Raw genomic sequence first — 19,806 nt, forward strand, 5'->3', positions numbered from 1 at the left:
AGCAGTGGATGTCACGAAGCCTACCACACCACTGTTAGAATTCTTTCTGTTTAAAACTCTCCATCTTGGTCCTGCACCCCCACGACCTACTTGACTCCCCGTTACCAACTCAGCTACGTGCTCACCAGCAAAGCCTAAGCCAGCTTAGCACTACGTTGGACCCGGGCCAGGGCCAGGGCCAAGGCCAAGGCCAAGGCCAGACTGACCCCGGCCTCACCTGGAGAGATCATACTGCTCCAGCGTAGAGGGGTCGGTCACCACACACTCCAGGGGCTCCTCCGGGCAGGCGTAACTGGTGTACCACCGGAAGTTGTAGGTAGAATTGTCTTCCTCCTGGTCACATGACAGGGAGAGACATGGGATGGCAAAGGAAAAAGGGAATGTTATTAAGGCCAGCATTGGGGCGCCTGGGTGGCGCAGTCGGTTGGGCGTCCGACTTCAGCCAGGTCACGATCTCGCGGTCCGGGAGTTCGAGCCCCGCGTCGGGCTCTGGGCTGATGGCTCAGAGCCTGGAGCCTGTTTCCGATTCTGTGTCTCCCTCTCTCTCTGGCCCTCGCCCGTTCATGCTCTGTCTCTCTCTGTCCCAAAAATAAATAAACGTTGAAAAACAAAATTTAAAAAAAATAAAAATAAATAAAAAAAAATAAAGCCAGCATTTACAAAATGAGGGGCATTTTCCGTCGGTAAGAACTATAGGAAAGACGGTCTACTTTTGTCCATCTACGTCTGTCTTACTGACATGAAGATCTCCCAGGAATAAATTAAGATGGAAATCTACCCTCTGCTAAGTGGCACTGAGGGCTGATTTCTGATACGAGTTTTGTCCCCAAAGCCAACCGGGTGGTGGGTTACCATTGAGGTACACAGCCCACTGAACGAATAAACAGCTCAGAAAATGAATACTGCCTACGTACCCTGGCAAATCTAAAAGGATTAATTAAAATCACAGGAGATGATGATCTGGCCAGGACACCAGACTAATAATAGCTCTGCGTCTAAATAAAAGGCCCACGATAGGCTCCTGTGTAGGCATCAGGGAGCCAGACGACGTGATGGTTTATCCCCAGGAAAGCCCAGAGCTCACACCTCACCTGTGGTTAGAGCCTCATCCCACTCCAGGAAAGTCAGCAGCCCTGTCCCACCCACCGTCTTCCTTTCCCCCCACCTCGACGGGACTGCCACTCTCTCCCTCTCGGCTCTCCTCAGCGATGGACGCCCACACACCGCACAGTTCCTACCTGATACTCAGGGAGACCGACTCCCGCGTCCCGGTCACAAAGGAAGGTGATCAACGTGGCTCTCGGTGTATGCTTTTCGTTGTTATAGGGTGTGCCGTCTCTGTAGTTCAACTGGATCATCCCGTTGTAATAGGAAAGTTTAGCATTACTCAGTCCCAAGTTCCAAGCCTTGTTATCACTAAAACAAGCAAACAAACGTCTCTCAGAAAGGATACCAAGGTCAGAAGCACCGCAGTGCTGGAACACGGGCGAAACGGCCACCGAGCAGTGTGGTGGGGGCAATGTCCATGCTCCAGGGCTGCAGATCACCAGGGTCTGCGGTGGGGCAGAGGGCAGCCCCACCCCCACACCAGGACCCAGGGCCACGCTCAGCACGCTTGGTTTAACGTACGACGCCTCACCTGAACCGATACCACGCCCAACAGAGAACCGTGTGCTAACTATCTCACAACCCAGAAATGCAAGCGACTCAGAAGGAATTATGTAAATTCCAAGGGTGTGGCCTGCTCCTCCTTATCCAGGATCTCAACCTCCTAGCATCCTCTGGTGTTTAGGTTTTTAGGCCAGGGCTTCTCAGTGTTTACTGTTCCTTGCAAAGCAATGATGTCAGTAGAGAACAAACCTGTCCCTGAATATTTGTTAGCGCAAGATACCTAAGGAAAACCCGTAACTAAAAATAGTTACACTTGCCTTTTTGAAACTTGACAGGCTCCGGAGTCCGGCTGGCAGAAACTCACAGACACCGCACCACAAACATTTATGTAGAAGTCGTACTTCTCGGTCTCAACTTTATAGGCACCATTTTTCTTCGTGAGAGGTGATAAATCAAAAGAAAACCCTAAGGAAGAGTAAAAACAATGCCAATACGTAAGGTCAGTTGGACCACAGTCAAGAAGGTCAGCTGGGGGGCACCTGGGTGGCTCAGTCGGTTAAGCGTCCGACGTCGGCTCAGGTCATGATCTCACGGTTCATGGGTTTGAGCCCCTCTGTGCTGACAGCTCAGAGCCTGGAGCCTGTTTCAGATTCTGTGGCTCCCTCTGTCTCTGCCCCTCCCCTGCTCGCACTCTCCCTCTGTCTCAAAAATAAATAAACATTAAAAAAAAAAATTTAAAAAAAAAAAAGAAGGTCAGTTGGACCACAGGGGCCCCAAGTTGGGCCCCAAGCCTGCAACTTCAAAGAAAGTCTCCCCAGGAACCATCTGATGAGGGCAGGGAGATGCAAAATGGCAGAAAAGATGCTTTCCCCTCCAGGCCACCAGAGCTGCACCGACGGACATTTCCCCTGCACATGGATTCACCACCACCAAGCCCCTTTTACTGCATTAACCTAAAAACCCAATTTGAAGCCCCTGGCTGGCTTCAAATGCTGGCTGAATAAACCACCAGTGTGTTCAAAGCTGTATGACCACAACACAGTGTGACCTTCTTGAAAAGTCTCAGGTAGGTTTCTGGGTCACTAAACTTCTGCAAAAAGCCTTCACAACATGGTTCTTTTCTTGGGATCCTCAAGTTTTGCATTCGGCAAACCTACCTGCACCATGATTTAAGAGGTAGGTTTTTCACGATCTCAACCTCAAATGTCCAATTTTCAAAATTTTCAGCATTAATGTAATCCTGAAGCAGGTTATCTCTAAAACTTTCCTAGGAAATATTTAAGGAAGGGGTGCGTGGGTGGCTCAGGCGGTTGAGCATCTGACTTTGGCTCAGGTCATGATCTCACGGTCTGTGAGTTCGAGCCCCGTGTCGGCTCTGTGCTGACAGCTCAGAGCCCGGAGCCTGCTTCAGATTCTGCGTCTTCCTCTCTCTCTGCCCCTCCTCCACTCACACTCTGTCTCTCTCTCTCTCTCTCTCTCTCTCAAAAATAAACTTTAAAAAAAAGAAAAGAAAATATTTAAGTTAAAAAACAAACAAACAAAACCTAAGCAGTTCCAGGTGACACCAAACCACCAAAGGTATTACGTGGGCACACGCACCTGCCTGGGAATCAAAGACCGTGCAGTTCTCGCCCTCTGTCTTGGACAGTACACAGGCAGCAGCTGTGTGCCACTCAAACTCATAGAAGCAGCCGCCATCCCCAGAGGTTGTCAACACCGGAGCGCTTTCTAGATCACCTGTCAACGAGGAAGAAGAATGATATCGCTAATCATTCCTAGTCTAAAAACAGTCCCACAAACACCGTGATTCTGCTTCCTTGAAGTCTTGAGAGCGGTCAAACCTACAGAGGCAGAAAGAAGGGGGGTTACCAAGGGCTGGGGCAGGAGGGGGGGCATTAGTGTCCAGTGGGAGCAGAGTTCACTCAAGAAGATGAGAACGTTCTGGAGATGGACAATGGTGATAGCTGCGCAACACTGAATGTCCTCCATGCCACTGAACTATATACACTTTAATAAATGTTAACAGGTGCCTGGGCGGCTCCATTGGTTCAGCGTCCGACTTCAGCTCAGGTCATGCTCTCACAGCTCATGAGTTCGAGCCCCGCGTCAGGCTCTGTGCTGACAGCTTAGAGCCTGGAGCCTGCTTCAGATTCTGTGTGTGTCTCTCTCTCTCTGCCCCTCCCCCACTCACACGTGCTCACGCACTCTCTCTCTCTCTCTCTCTCTCTCAAAAAATAAATAAACGTTAAAAAAATTTTTTTTAACTTTAAAAAAGTTGAATTTCACATCATGTATTTTACTATAGTTTCTTAAAAATGCTAAATTTCACATTATGTGTATTCTACCACAATTTAAAAAACACTCAAAACCAAAAAATAGTCCTAGCCCTTGACCTTATCCCACAGCTGGGCATTTATCCAAAGAAAATATTGCAGCAGGAGGTAGACAGGGATACGCAACAGCACCATCACCCACACTGGAAACATGCAATTAACCCAACAATAGGGGAAATGCTTAAAAATAGTAAGACCAAACCATTATCAACGAGGGAGTCCCTAAAAATTAGTAATATAAACTGTGAGACACAGAAGAGCATTCACAAAATACATGTTTTGAGGAACATTTTCCAAAAACGCATGACTACCTATAGATTTGACCCCATAAAAACAATGTAAACCTATAAATACAGGCGGGCGAAGGAGAGCACTGTGTTTAGATGTGAGATCCTGGACAACACTTTTAAACCGCGTACAGTCCCCCGCCTGTGGAAGAAGGTCAACAGCCAGCATGGCAACTCTCGGTATCAGTCCTCAGGAAGAGGAAGCTGAGCCGAGACCCATAACTCGTTTGGAACACTGCAACACAACTCTCTCGACACCGTATGGTTTCTCCATTTCTGGACTGGTTTGGGGTGGGGGTGGGGGATCAAATCCAAGAGACCACCACTAGAGGTTCTAGAACCTGAAACACTCAGCACAACCCCTTTCTACCTCCCCTCTTGGCAGCGGCCCAAGAGAAACAAAGAACGCAGGCACACCTGTGGCAAAAGCCACTAAAACATCTCGCCTTTTCCCATTTTTTAAAATGTTTTACCTGGCTTGCACACAAGTGTTATGTTGGTTGTTATTTTCTTATGGCCACAATCATCACCGTCTGAATACGAGAGTTGAATGTTTCCTTTCTCTTTTGTGGGAGAAGAAATAAATTTGCCTAGATTTTTAAATCCACTCTTATCTGGAAAAGAGAAACAGGAAAAAAAACAAAACAAAACAGGACACGTGATTAAAAATGATAATGATGCCGATGAAGAGGTATATAAAAATCAGCCAGGAACCACCAGCAGGCGCGCCGTGGTCCATTCCCCAACCGCATAACCTGGCCCCATGGTCGGTGGGTTTTTCTTGAGTGACAGGTTTGGCCAGGCAATGGCAGCCACACGGGGGATGCCAAGGCCACCTCCGGGCTGAGTAGGAAAAGTGCAGCAACGATAAACAACGTCCTCCAGGGGCAGCCAAGGAGGACAGCAAGCTCTCGTGTCACACCATCCAATGAAGCAACACCGTTCCCCTATTTTCAGGGCCTCGGCTCCCCCCGAGACACAAGGCCTTTTGGAAGCACAGCCAAGAGACTAGAGTCTGTCCCATTACCAAAGCGGAAACTAACTGAACCCGTTCAGCAAGCCAGGCAGGGGCCTATTTCATTCCTGGTTCAGTTGACTTTGACTAGGAAGCAGTGAAATTGTCCCCCGTCCTTCTTAAACAGTGGCAGGGGCACACCCAGACCTGCTCCCAAGGACACATCACCAATTCCGGAAACTGGGGCAATCCCGAACACCCGACCTGAGTTCACAATTCCTTGTCTAAGGTTAGTAACAGATTTTGATCCCTCTCCCTGCCTCTCATCTTCGGGGCGAGTCTTAAGGGACAACGAACATGCTGAAGATCTGCATCACACTGAGAGGTCTCCTCGGGAAAGCCGGAGGACCAACAAAACTACTGCAAAAAGAACCCTCGGGGATACAAGTACTCATATGAAGAGAACAATGAGAGCTCACTTGCCTTAAGGCCTAACTTATTAACAATTACAGGCAGTCAAGCTGTTAAATGAAAAAAAAAAAGCCTCAAAATCAGTTTTACACAAGTACTGGCAAGGTTACTCTTCCAGCTGCAAAGTGAAGAGATAAGCCAGTAACTCCCAGCGTGGTTCCTTCTGTTCCCGGCTATGGTGTTAGCCGACATCAGGAGGCTCTGGCCGACGTCAGGACACGGAAGTGCTGTAGCCTCCAGAGCACAACGAGCAGTTACCTACATTTGAATCATCACCTCTTTTTATCACCCTGTGGACGCTGAACTGAGACAGAGGAGATCTGCATAAACCACAGGAAGATTTCCTAACTGGCTCCGAACTGGATGCCGCCGAGCTCCACACGCCTGCAGGGAAACCGCCACCGCGACCCCTGCTCTGGGCACACTCACCCACAGAGCACACGGCCGCGTCCTCGGGACAGCCTCTGGCCTGGCCTTCCTGCAGCACTTTGTGGCAGATGTTGATGAAGAAATGCTTCTTGTCTGTTTCTCTCTGGCTGCCATCCACGGCTTCCCAATTCCGTTCCAGTTCTGTAATTTAAAAAGAAAAAAAAGAATCTGCTTTTAGCCAAAGGCTAAAAGTCACACTGTAAATGGTGATTAAGCCAAAGGAAAAGGCCCAAAGCTCACCGGACATGAAACTCACATTTCTGGACGTGGGCAGACGGAGACACAGAGACTCACCGAGATTCTCAGGCTTCTCACTTAATGTGACGGAAACAAACCTCCTCGGAAGAGCAGGTTCAACAGAAGTAGACAGAGAGTGTGAAATCAGAAACGGAAGAGCAGGGGCGCCTGGGTGGCTCAGTCGGTTGGGCGTCCGACTTTGGCTCAGGTCGTGATCTGAGGGTTTGTGGGTTCAAGCCCTGCATCAAGCTCTGTGGTGATAGCTCAGAGCCTGGAGCCTGTTTAGGATTCTGTGTCTCCCTCTCGCTCTGTCCCTCCCCAACTCACATTCTGGTCTGTCTCCCTCTCTCTCTCGCTCTCAAAAATAAACAGACACACACACACAAAAAAAAAGCAAATCAGGACGGCAGACCGTGCCTTGGAAGGCAGAACGCCATGCCACTGGTAACGTGCCCTCCTCCGACCCCCAGGAAGGCTCAAGAAAGCTGCCACGTCTCCCACACCAGTGGACTGAGCATGGGGCATGCTTGCCTTCTGGGAGATCACAGGACACCGAGGTCCCTGAGCTCAAACGGCTCGTGATGTGCTCCTTTATGAGCAGGATCAGGACTCCACGGAAGGTCGAGGGAGCACACATGAGTGCTGAGAGCAAGACCACAAGCCGACGGTGTTCCCAGAACAGCCGCCAAACGGGTGAAGGAGAGCTGCGTGTGAAGGGCGTACAGACACCGGGGTTCAGAGGGGGAAGCCCGCCGCCCGTCGGAAGTAACACAGTTACTCTGAAGCTCTATGTGCTGCTGTCGACAACCCAGAAGAACCCACAGATGCTTGCACAAACACAAATGAGGACAAGGACACAGGGAGGGAAGTGGGCTGACAAGCCAGAAGACGGGAGGACAGTTTGAAGCCGGCAAGGAAGGAGCTCGGCTCTTGCTCGAGGCAATCCTTAGCGGTCTTAGTGCCGAACCACACCCCCCCCCCCCCCCCCCCCCAGAAATACCCGTGTCCCAGGAGAGCCCGTGTGGCGGCCCACGCTGGGGGACAGAGTGCACGTATCTCTGCATCCCGCACAGGCCCCTGGCCCCATGTGCATCCCGCACACAACAACAAGGCTGAACAGAGGGACCTAACAGCACCGCTCAGTTTACCGCAACACAAGTGAGGCCCGAGGAGGCAGGCAAATCGCTCACGTACACACAGCTGGATGCTCTCCTTCCACCGCACAAAGCCTGTCTCTTCCCGAACACACACGCACCAGAACTTCCCCATGGCACCCTTCCCAGCTTAACGGGTGCCGAGCTACTAACGCACAAAGGACATTTGCTTCCGAGGCAAACGCGCCGACACTGAACATTTATAGACATCTCGTGTTCAAAAAGAAGCTCTCCAGCACTCCACAAGAGAGGAATCCCTTTTTCTAATATTATACTGCCCAAACCAGATGGGGACTCAGAACACATGAGTCATCGCTCCTACTGCATGGGCGATTCTGGGACTTGAGGCAAGCCGTTCTCTCTCCGTTAGGTATTCTCTCTATGCTGTTCGCTTCTACAGATACTGAATTCCAGGGCTGCTAAAAGGGTAAAACTAAAAATGTCCCCACTGGATTCCGTCCCCCTGATGGGAACCTCCATTCTTAGTCCTCAATCTCCCGGCCCTCTGGGAAGTTATGGGAAGTTAGAAGGCCTGGGGCAGGCCCGGGGCATGCTCACCAGGTTTGCTCCTGTGACCCCAGGACCCTGTCTGGCACCTGCCACGTAACCAACGCTCAACAACACCTGCTGTGCAGACTCGTAACACCCATCTTGGCCGGTGTTTACGGTGAAGCCAGGCCTCGGTGACAAAGCTCATCACACTGATGGAGGAAGAGACATGGCATCCACAGGCTCCCGCACCCTTTCTCCCTTCAGCCTTACAAGAGCATCTGAGGGTGGATGGGGATTGCTGACCCCACTTTAGAGACAGGAAAGCATGGTCAAAGTACAGCTGACCCCGGCCCCACCGGCCCTCACACGCGGTGTTCAAGCCCGCAAGCCCGACAGTCCAGGTGCGAGGCGGAAACACTACCTACTTGAAAGCTGCCTTAAGACTCTAAATTCTGCTTTTATTTTTTTTCCAGAGACATAATCGACACACAACCTTGTACTTGTTCTGTGTGAACACAGTGTGCATCTGCTACGAGAGCATCACTGTGTTGCATTAACGTCCAGCACCACACGCAGACACAGACGCGTGCACGTGAGATGGCAACTTTCAACATCTACTTCCTTAGCAACAAGAATAGAAATCTAAAATAAAAGACATTCTAATCACAAAGCACAAGGCCTGGCCCTTGGCGGTTCTGCCTCAACTCTCCCAACTGGAGGAGCAATGCCAACCTCGAGCTGAGACCGTCTGCGTCCTCATTCATTCAGCGTCACGTCTAACAATTCGTGCCGCTGCGCGAGAAGGGGAGAAAGACCAGGATACGATTAGTTGACCGTTGAAGAAAACAGTAGGAGCCTCTCGGAATGCGTTCACGGTTAAGAGACGAGAGAACGCCCCCGCCAGCGTGCGGACTGGCCTCCAGGGCGCACGGGAGCCCTACCTGAGTGCCGAGCCAGCGCAGACAGGTCATAGCGCTTCTTGTCCTCGGTCACACTGCAGAGGAGGTCCTCCTTCTCCTTGATGCAGGCGTACTTGGTGTCCCACGTGAAGAAGTAGGTGCAGTCTACCTCCCCAGTGAAGACGGGCGCTCCTTTCCCGTCATTACCTGTGCCATTGGAGAAGGAAGAAAAGCCACCCGATTACGTGACCAAAACCTAGGGATGTCAGCCGACAAGGACACCAGCACCAGCTGGGCAGTTAAACTCCAGTCCCCAAACCCAGACATCAGAGGCGCCGGAGATTCGAGAGGCTTCTCTGGAGTTTCCATCATCAACCCCTCAACGGGCCAGTAGGCTGTTGACAGCACATTCACCAAGGACATGAAAGGGGTGCTGATGAGGACCATGTAAGCCACCAGGCAGGGCTTGCTGCGCATGGGCTGTGGTCAGCCCCCAACGGGCTCATGAACATCCTGCGGGCTCTACGAGCACCACTGGCTTTCTGATGTGGTTTCGGGCAGGGGGAGTTCCCTGCGATCCAGCCCTAGACCGAAAGGAAAGAGTCACAACGGACAGCCGCCCCACGGAAGCGTGCGAGGCCTACGCAGCCTCACAGCTCAGAGGCACGCGTCCAGACGCCCCAGTATCCTCGGCCCTCAGGCCCCCATCACATGTGTATGCCTCCAACACCCTACCCTAACCGGTGCTCTGGTCCCCACAGCTCCAGGGAGCTCCGACAGGTCAGCTCCGGTCTGAAAGCCAGCTCTCCGTGGGCCACTTCTCTGATCCACGTAGCCTGGGATTCGGTGAACTTTGGTAATTTTTCCCTTACTAGAAATACTATCCCCTTGCCTTTCCAGGCTGGTCAACCGCTGGCACAGAGCTCTGTTTTCCACCCCTTGATGGTTTAATAATCTTCCTCTGGACCTCCTACATGATGTGCCTTTCTTGAGGTTTGGGGTGCCCTGAAGTGCACAATGTTCTAAAGGAAAGGGAAATAATATTTTGTACCAAGGGCAAATGATGTTTTGATTGCAATTTCTCTTAAATCTTCACTATTATAAACATTATAATTATAATACCAGCAGGAGCAGCTAACCTGTACTGAGCACAATCTGAGCCAGGCACTGAGCATTTAAGTGCTACGGGGGGATGGCTGCAGAAAACAAGTTCCGGGTTAAAAGTACTTTATATACGTCGGCATGTTTAATCCTGAAACCCTGTGGCACAGGTACGGTTGTAGCCCCGTTTCTACAGGCTAAGGGGGGGCTAAATAATTTGCCTATGGTTTCATAGCTAGAAAGCAGAGGAGCCAGGATTCAAACCCAGACAGTCTGGCCCCAGAGCCAGGCTCATAACCATAACCACAAGGCAATACTTCCCCACACCCCTGTGGGTTTTTTTTCCTTCTCCTTGAAACGTACACACTTTAAGCCGTTCTTTTTAAGCAGCAGCGCTCCCAGCTTCCCTGTCGACGAGGAGCCCACCCCCTCTAGTCGGCACCACGGTGCCCTCCCTCCCTCCATTGTGCGGCCCACCCAGCAGTGAAACTCCTTTGTCTCTTCACCCCACCCACAAGACTGCCACACAGCTTATTCCTACGGGATTTGTATTTCACTGTCTGGAAAAGATTCGTGTTTCCCACATTTCTCTTTTACCAGGTAGGTTTACAAATCGTTAAATAATACTAGGAATGGTTCCGGTATCCATCCCTACCCTGGAGCTGGTTCTGTCTCTGAAACTTACTAATAACGAGGGAGAGTCAGTTTTACACGACCACCCGCCTGCACCGTACCTGTATTCTTATTAATTACTCAGCGAATTTCAGAAGAACAGGAAGCTGCGACTCCCCAGCTCAAGGGAAAGTGGATTTCTCCAGCGGTGCCGAGTTGTGCCCTGCCTGCAGCACCATTTCACATCACACTGTCGCAGAGACAAAGCTACCTGCTCACCAAACTGGCTTAGTTTTCCTCCCAGGTGCACAACTGAGCTACATTTCCCAGCCCCCCCTTGCTTCTGAGGTCGGGCCATGACACTTAGTTCTGGCCCATAACAAATGCTGCTCCCGTTCTGCAGAGTCCTTCGAGGCCAAGTGTACAGACAGCAACAACCGGATGGGAGACACAAGACGACCGTGTGGAGCAGAGTCCCACATCCAGCCCCTCCGATGACCCGCTCTGAACGGAAGAAAATACACCTTTACTGTAATGAGTCCGTTAAATTCGTGAGTAGCTATTCCAAGATACTGCCCTTCGAAAAAAAAGATTTAATGTCCTTACCTGACAAGATCACTGATAATAAGGAGCACACTGCAGCAAATGAGATGTAAGTTACTAAAACAAATGGTTGTGCGTATGCGTGTGTATGAGCGTACACACATAGAGGGTAAAAGAATAAATTTATGCACCCATGTGTCACGAGCATAAACGATTCTTGGAGATCCCAGTTAAACCATAAACCACATTGTAAGACGTAACCAATTAACACCCATTCGCATGCAAAAATGATGTGACATTTATCCAAATAAAATCCACACAGGAATTTTTCTCTGAAAATTCTACATTTAAATTTGAATGAAGCAATAACGAAGTAACCATACAGTCCACAGTTTGCTCTGAAGTTTGAAGTACCGAATCACAGAGCTGAAAGGAATCGGAAATACTTTATAATCCAACTCCAGCACAAGAACAGACTCAAAACCCCTTCACAAAACATCTGGCATCTCCCCCTCTGGTCTTTCCACCACCAGCCTAACCAACACAGGCTCGTAAGACACTGGGTTTTGGGCATCAGGGCATCTCCGTCGACCCTGTCGGCTCTGAGGTCACGCGAAGGGAGGGCAGTGGGTGGTATGCTAGGACCCATCAGCAACGCACAAAGCAAATTTGGCAAAATATTAGCAACTGTTCAATAAAAAGTGGCGACTGTATGAGTTCTCACTGCAATATTCTTTCTACTTTCACATTTGGAAGTGAAAAAATAGAAGAAGAAGACAGAAGAGGGGAAAATGGCCACTAGTATTCTTTTCGAGCCGACTCGTTGGGGCACTGGCGCTCGGGCGCGAGTCCCTCCCCAGCAGCTCCAGACTACGTGCCCTTCTCAATATCCTCCTCACCTGCTGGGATCTTTTCAGATCACGACTCTCCTCCCAGCGCACCCAAGTGACATCAGTGCGTGCATAAAGATCTCAGCCAAGTCGTTTATAAAAAGCCCAGAACAGAACAAGGTCGGAGGGAGGCTGGGACTACTGGAGTCGGCCAGCAGGGGAGGGCGGGCGCCCTGGAGGCCTGCGGGCCTGGGGACACAGAGGAAGAAACAGGATGTGCTTCCAGGCCCTGGGACACAGAGTAAGGAGGGCTGGACTTCAGAGACAGGTCCTACGAGCTTGGAAGAGGTAAAGACGATGGAAGAAAGACCGGAATCTGGGGAGAGGTGAGGACGATGGAAGGAAGTCGGGAATCTGGGGAGAGCAGCGGGGAATTCAAACCACACGGGAGACGTACCCACAGGCCACACCCAAACCAGGCTCGTCCACCCCGCACCTCTGGTCCTTGGGACTCCATGCTGACTTCCGGAGAAAACCCAACTCCTCTGCAGGACATATGAGCTTCTCACTCTCCTCTCTGGGGTCATCTGTAGCGGTGTTTTGAGGCGGCAGCTCTGACCTGATTACACCTGCCCACATCCAGCCCTCGGCAGAGCTGCTCCCTCTCTCTCTGGTCCACCCTACTGCTGTGCCCGGCTGGCTCCTCCTGCGCACCCTGTGGGGCTCACCAAGCAGTGCCTCCTCTTTCCCTAGCCGCGCTGATCCTCACAGCTGCCCACACCCCAGGCCGCTCTGACGAGGTCTCGGGCACAGTGCGTGCACGCGGCCCAGGTCCAGCCTACACGACCTGTACCATGGGCACCGTGCTCGCTCCCGCTGCATTTCCAGCCTCAACGCCAGGCAAATGTGTGGCCATCACGGCACCGCAGGCCTCGCGGGGTCTAGACGTATGATAAGGACGAAACGTGTGTTGAACAAATCCACTTGAATATGGACGTTCTCAAAAGGGACAGCAAAGAGATTCCTGGGCTAGACCGAGGGGCACGGGAAGACAAGAGAGTTCACGGCGAGGGGACAGGGTGGCACTTTGATTTGAAGCCTTCCCATCTGCTCTACCCCGGGCTCCCTCTCCGCTGCACCCACGGCGGCCTGCGAGAGCCTGGTGCCGATCACAGTCTCCCAGCCAACCTCCATCACCATTGCGGACACAAGCTTCTGGAGCACAATTTATGTCGGGCACAGCTGCCTCTCCCAGAGCCCTTGCTGAATCACACAGGAGCCTGCCTCGTGACCAACGGTCACAACTCTGCCATAGAAACACACAAAACAAACAGAACAAAGAGCCAGAAAGACCCTTGGGGGTGGAACGGCCTCGAGAGCTTCTGCGGCTGTAAGCCGACTGGAACCAGGCCAGGTCCAGAATGAGAGCTCTGTGCGGGGGCTCAGTCTGCCTGCGTGCACCTGGGTCACAGCCCGGAGGTCAATGGATAGGATGGCTCTTCGATGGTGATGGCATCCCATCAACTCCCTACAGATGCAAACCATGTCCAAGATCTCCAAGATATAGACAGCAGAGGGGCGCCTCAGTGGCTCAGTCAGTTGAGCATCTGACGTCAGCTCGTGTCATATCTCACAGTTTGTGAGTTCGAGCCCCACATCAGGCTCTCTGCTGTCAGTGCAGAGCCCATTTTGGATCCCCTGTTCCCTTCTCTCTCTGCCCCTCCCTTGTGCGCACCCTCTCTCTCAAAAATAGGCACATTTTGGGGGGCGCCTGGGTGGTTCGGTCGGTTGAGCATCTGACTTCAGCTCAAGTCATGATCTCGCAGTTCATGAGTTCGAGCCCCACATCGGGCTTGCCGCTGTCAGCACGGAGTCCGTTTCAGATCCTCTGTCCCCTATCTGTCCCTCACCCACTTGCGTGGGCGCGCTCTCTTGGCTCTCACTCGCTCTCTCCAAAATAAACATTTTTAAAAAATGGAAAATAACATTTTTTTTAATTAAAAAAAAAAAAAACAATAGTAGCACAATTTTTTGAAATGCCAGTGCCATTGTGACTTCAAGAAAGCTCATCTTAACCTCTCAGGAAAACCAGACATTCTGTTTAAACTCGCCCTGGGACCTTTCGCCACCCCCACATCCAGCCTCTACCGCAGAGCCACTATTTGCAGAAAGGGTCGTCTTGAATCTTACTTCCCAAGAGAAGAGCTCTTTGTGACAATCCCCCGAGGGTGGTGAGCAGACCCACCCCTGCCAGACCTACACACGCTTCGGTGCGAGCCAGAAGTCAGGACAGAAACGCCTTCCCGGCAAGCCCCGTGCTGGGCCCATTCCCAAAACAAACAGAGAGCAGAGGAAGATGGAAACAGGATGTGTGTGTCACTGGCGGCACGGGACGGAAGGGGTACTCCTGCGCGCTACAACAGAAAACCCAGTCTGGGAACCAGCGGTGGCCACGTCCGAAGGAGAACGCCTGGCTGGTCCGTTCGGCATTCGGCTCCCAAGAACACATATGTCCCAGGCACTACGACGAGCAAGGACGACCCCCGGCCCCCGCCCCCGCCCCCAGCACTCACCTGCAGTTTTATTGCACTCAAAGTTTATGACAGTCATCCGCTGGAAGCCTGAGCTGCATTCGTCACCTCCAAAATATATCAAGGTGAGGTCTCCATCGGAGTATCTAGAGGTTTGCGAGAAACACACACAGGTTTGGTAGAACTAAGAAAGAAACCTGAATTGTTACACGTTTCCACGTTAAGCCTTCTGCATACCATCAACAAATCAGTCCTGACAGAGCAGCCAGCTCTCCGGGCAGCTGGGAAAAAAAACATCTAAAGGAAATGAGTTCCAAATGTATGGGCCTGTCCTCTTACTTCAAAGTAATAGCTGGCTGGAAGAAAGCACTGAAGGTTTTTGCTGTGAGCATGAAAACTCTTCCACTCTTGTTTCGGATTTTGTACAAAGTAAATAAGGCCCAAGGAGCACGCGGTTTGTCTAGCGACTGCCACGGCACAGTCTTACCTGAGGGATCCTTGACCATACTTCTTTGCAGAGAGCTACGTTTTCGTAATGCTTTTGTGAACGTAACTACCAAGTTAAGGGCCACGGGAATCATACAGAATGCATTTTCTTAGTGGTTTCAAACTTTTACTAATAATGCTAATGGCATCACAGATTCTCGAGCCGCCAGAGAAAAATCAGAACTCCTCAGAAACACACGTTGTAAAATGCAAAGGCCAGAGCAACGGTAACCGAATTCAATGCCCCTCCGACAGGGTGGTCCCTTGCAAACAACAGACGACAAATCGAACAGCGTTAACAGAAACGGCCTTATTGGAAAGCCAGAATCACTGACAAATGGCAGCTCTCCTAAGTCAAACGGGAAGGAACGCTGGCTGAACGGGCCTGTGTGTACTTTACAGAAAATGGAAGGAGGAAGAAGATAAGGCGAGTCAGCTCAGTCTCACAAGAATAGACACAATGCACTCGAAAATGACGTGAAGGCTGTTTACACACCGGAGGGTCTGATTCTGGTATTTTCCTGCTACTTTGACTTGAGTGGATTCAGACTTTTTCACTTGGCAAACGGCAGCTTCTTTCTTACTACAGAAAGACAATTCAACTTCTCCACAGACGTTCAAGTAAAACATATATTCCTTTCCGTCGGAAGCGTAGTAAGAGGAGGACGAAGCTAAGGAAAGGGAACGAGAGGAGGAGAGACGTTGTTACTGAGCAGGTGCCAGAAAGCGGGGGCGCTACCCGAGGCAGGCCTCACCCCTTCCTCACACACCCACCCCAACGGCGGAGGCTACCCCGGCCGCTCGGCTCACGGTCCCCCTCCGGCTTCTCTTCAGAGCACCCTCACCTCTGTCCTGTCTGAGTGGCTGGAGGTCGACGGTGACCTCGTGCTGCTCGCTGCTCAGAGAACACGTTCTGCTTTCCAGATAATCTCTGTGGCATGCGTACTCAGTGACCCACTCGACTTCGTAGCGGCAATTGGATTTTGCTGTGAGCTTGGGAATGGTGCCCTATCAGGAACGGTTTGAAAAGAGCAAAATTAATGTTTTTACATGTCGACTTTCTATGCTTCTCAAAAACCCAAATGTATGTTATGGTGTTGGGTTTCTACATTCTTCTGTTACTGTTTCTGAACAGTTCGATCACTTGGCGAGTAATAACTGTCTACCTGCGACCGTTCTTGTCCCTCTCAGAGCCACGCTCAAGGTTCAGCCACTGCGACCGCCCCGAACTCAAGGTCGCCCAACAGCCACAACCTCCATAGGCGGCCGTGACTTGCGAAGGCACGCGGTCTGTTCGCTCCTCTCGATCGGAGCTGAAAGGAGCAGGCCAGAGGAACCCCCGAGCTGAGCGGAAACCGCCGTGTATACGCGTGTCTGGGCAGACGATCCGTGACCCCTGCCCTCAGGTTGTCAAAGTGGTCTTGGGCACACCTCACCTGCACACGAGTCGGCTCCCGTCCCCGGGGGGAAGCCAGGGCATCACCCCCACAAGCCTGAAGTCTGCCACTTTGCAGCCCAAGAGCTGCTTTCACAAGCGTAACCTCAGCCGCTCCCTTTGGAGTGACACGGAAGGCTGCCACGCTCCTTCCAGGCAACACCACCCCACGAACGTTTCCCAAGCGCCTGTCACGTGCCAGGCACCGCGCGAAGGGCTGGGGCTACACACGCGGGTCGCAACTCCATCAGACGCGGAGAGCTGTGAGTCCAGCTCTGTCCGTCTGACTCAGAATCGCGGCTCCCACCACCTGGCCTGGGGAAGCCGGACACTCGTGACGGGGTGCCGAGGGCTAAGTGAACGAAGACGGACGCAAAAGGCCCCAGCGTGCAAGGTTTGCGCATCGGACAGGCACAGAAAGGGCCAATCACGGAGGCAGAAAGTCGACTAGCAGCTGCCAGGGCTGGGGGAGGAATGGGGACTGAACACCCGCCAGGCCCAGGCTTTCTTCTGGGATGATGGAGATGTCCTCACGTCCCACTGTGCCAGAGACTGCACAATTCTGTTAATGAGCTAATAGCCATTACGCTGTCCTTGAAACATGTTAATTTTATGCTAAGCAAACTCAGTAAAGCTTTTTTTTTTAAAGATCCATATGACAGGGTGAACATTTACTAAAAGTCCAGCTCCCAGGTACATTCCGTGAGCCTGCGTAAACACTTAAGGAGACCTTCGAGAGCAAAGGTGTCAAATGTCACCCGGTTCTGTGCGGTGAACGGTGCAGCCGGGAACAGACTCTCCCTCCACTAATAACAAATTGGCCTCCTTTCCGAAGGCCACGGAGTGCCTCGTATCCATGGAGGCACGTATCCATATCCACGGAGAAGAAAGGAGGGACACTCCCGCTTCCCTTCGCTATGGTGGAGGGAACCGTTTCTCACTGAAAGCCCCAGCAGGAAGGGGAAACACGAAGACCCCTGCCAGCTTAGACTCCACTTCACACCCGCAGACGCCAGTGGAAGGCGCACACACTATTCCCCAGCGTTCGCCTCCAGCACCAAGGTCCGCTGCCGGCCAGACAGGGCTCTCCCAAGCTGACACCACGCGGCCCTGGAAGTCTGGGGACACAAAATGGAAAGCTGGCCCGGACTCCACTTTTGTCTCCAAATCCCACACACACAAAACGGGCCGGCTGCCAGCCCGAAACCAGACCAAATTCCACGTTCGTTTGTGGGGAGGGGGGAGCACGGTTCCCTCGCGAAAGAATTCAGCTCCTCCCCCTTCATTCTATTATGAGGAGACAGAAATAAATGAGAGGAAAGCCCTACCCTTCCTCCCCGGGGGCTATCTCCCTCCATCAGCACCCCGCACCTGCTAGGACACTTGAACGGCAACGGACGCGTGCAACGGCACCGGGCACGGGCCCAAGGACAAGTAGACGCGGGCCCTACCCTCAAGGAGTTTACGAGTGTGCCAGAATTGAGGACCAGATGACGGGGTCATCGGCCGCGCGAGAGTGGGGGAGGAGGGGACGGAAGGCTTCGCTGCGAGGCCCTAGGAATAAGAACCTTCCTTCTGGCCACGAGTCTCCCACCTCCTTAGCCCCGCAACTCCAGCCTCTGGCCTGCACGGCCTCCGCCACGTCTGCAGAGCATCTGTTCTCATGCCTTGACTGTTTCTACAAACCAATTAGCTACTTTCACCTTGTCTCAGCCTAACAAATAATAGCCAGGGAGTCACAGGTTTGAGACTATACATATGGCCTTTCAAATACTCGTTCCAATCAGCACTGCTATATAAACTTAAGAAACCTCTCCACGAACCGCTTAAAATCATCTCACACAAACTGGAACAAGCCGCCTCCCTTCATCAACACGCCATCCTACGTCGACATACGCACAGGCCCCTCCAGGCTGTCGAGAAAAAGCCAACACCAAGCCGCTGTCCCCCTGAGACCCTCGCACGTGCAGACGAGAGTCTGTCTCCACAGGCGCGTCTTCCCGGATATTCCACTGATACATCTTTTCCCAGCCGGCCGTCTCCTGCCCCCGGACCCGCCGCCCTGGCCCGCCCCGAGATGTGCTCGCTCGGCCGGTCCCCACTGACACGCGCTGCCAGGAAGCCCTCCGAGGCAAGCCACTCACCTCTCTGCGCTCCGACGGGCAGACAAACGTGATCGTCACCGCCGGGCTGTGACCATCACAGAAGTCTAGCTCCCCGGCCTCTTCTTTCATGTAACTCAGGACAAGCCTGGACGACACACGTTTGGAAAAGAGGGTTGTGAAAGTATGAATTAGATTCACATTAATCTGCTTCCCTGAGTATTCGGCACGCTCCTTTGGGGGAGGGGGGAACAGAAGAAACACTGAAATATAAAGGAAACCGCAGCGCAAAATAACTCCAATCTCCATTCTAAAAAACCGTTTTACTTAAGTAAACTTCAGTGAATACTGTTCTCTTTTTAAAAATAAATAAAACGACTGGCATGTAAATTTAAATACTAAGAAAAGCCGCTTGAGTAAGACAAACAAGACGAGACTATAAACGATCTGAGAAAACAAAACAAACACAGCCGAGCGGCCGAGTGCATCTCTGTCCACGAGGCTACACGACCACTTCTCTACATGGCGGCTTGTCAGTGCAGGCCAAGGTCTCTTCTCCTCTAACCTGAAGACGGCAAAGTGCCGCAGCCGTCCTGCCCTCCCGTGGCCAGGCGAGCCTGGGCCACCGGTCTGTGTGCTGGCCTCCCCGTGGGATGTGCCCGCGGCTCCAGGGCTGACGGTCACAGAACACCCGAAAACAGATGACCGTCCCCTTCTCTGAAAAGCTCCAGCTTTCATTCAATGCCCACGTTTTACAAAGTCCCCTCTCCTGCATGAGGAGTCACCCACCTGTCACTTAGGACAACGGGACGGGCTGAACTGTGTCCCTCTAAAATTCATATGCTGAAGCCCTAATCCCCCAGTGCCTTGGCATGTGACTGTATTTGAAGACAGGGTGAGTAAGTGACAACGAGACCACAGGGGGGATGTGAGGAGCTAATCAGCCACGACTGGTGTCAGTATCAGAAGGAGAGACCGGAACACGGACACAAAGAGGAAACGACCAGGTGAGGACACAGGGAGAAGGCGGCCGTCTACGAGTCAAGGAGAAAGGTCTCAGAAGAAACCCGGCCTCCCTGCACCTTGGACCTCCCAGCCTCCAGAACTGAAAGGAAACCGGTTTCTGTGGTTGAAGCCAGCCTACGGCACGCTGTCATGGCAGCCCTGGCAAACTAACACAGACACATGTACAGAAACCTCCCAAATGTTCTTAAACTTAGGTGATGCTCTGACATTTTCTGTGGACAGAAGCGCCCGCCCTGACGCACCATCAGCTCCATGCTAGAACAGCCACGATG

General features: G+C 52.0%; 1 protein-coding gene across 1 annotated transcript in view; it reads right to left on the minus strand.

The window, feature by feature from the left end:
- IGF2R (insulin like growth factor 2 receptor) overlaps positions 1 to 19,806 on the minus strand; it is an 82,762-nt gene that overhangs the window by 43,230 nt on the left and 19,726 nt on the right. Inside the window, exons 6-16 of the mRNA XM_040448723.1 lie at positions 18,551 to 18,656; positions 15,817 to 15,979; positions 15,468 to 15,642; positions 14,528 to 14,631; positions 8,911 to 9,075; positions 6,087 to 6,227; positions 4,705 to 4,845; positions 3,211 to 3,348; positions 1,929 to 2,076; positions 1,239 to 1,416; positions 218 to 333 (exon numbers count right to left, since the gene is read on the minus strand). Of these exons, the coding sequence (XP_040304657.1) occupies positions 218 to 333; positions 1,239 to 1,416; positions 1,929 to 2,076; positions 3,211 to 3,348; positions 4,705 to 4,845; positions 6,087 to 6,227; positions 8,911 to 9,075; positions 14,528 to 14,631; positions 15,468 to 15,642; positions 15,817 to 15,979; positions 18,551 to 18,656 (1,575 nt within the window). The remainder of the gene's footprint in view (positions 1 to 217; positions 334 to 1,238; positions 1,417 to 1,928; positions 2,077 to 3,210; positions 3,349 to 4,704; positions 4,846 to 6,086; positions 6,228 to 8,910; positions 9,076 to 14,527; positions 14,632 to 15,467; positions 15,643 to 15,816; positions 15,980 to 18,550; positions 18,657 to 19,806) is intronic.

Source organism: Herpailurus yagouaroundi, unplaced genomic scaffold (genome assembly GCF_014898765.1).
Source record: "Herpailurus yagouaroundi ecotype Mexico unplaced genomic scaffold, PumYag 198, whole genome shotgun sequence".
Classification (NCBI taxonomy): Eukaryota; Metazoa; Chordata; class Mammalia; order Carnivora; family Felidae; genus Herpailurus; species Herpailurus yagouaroundi.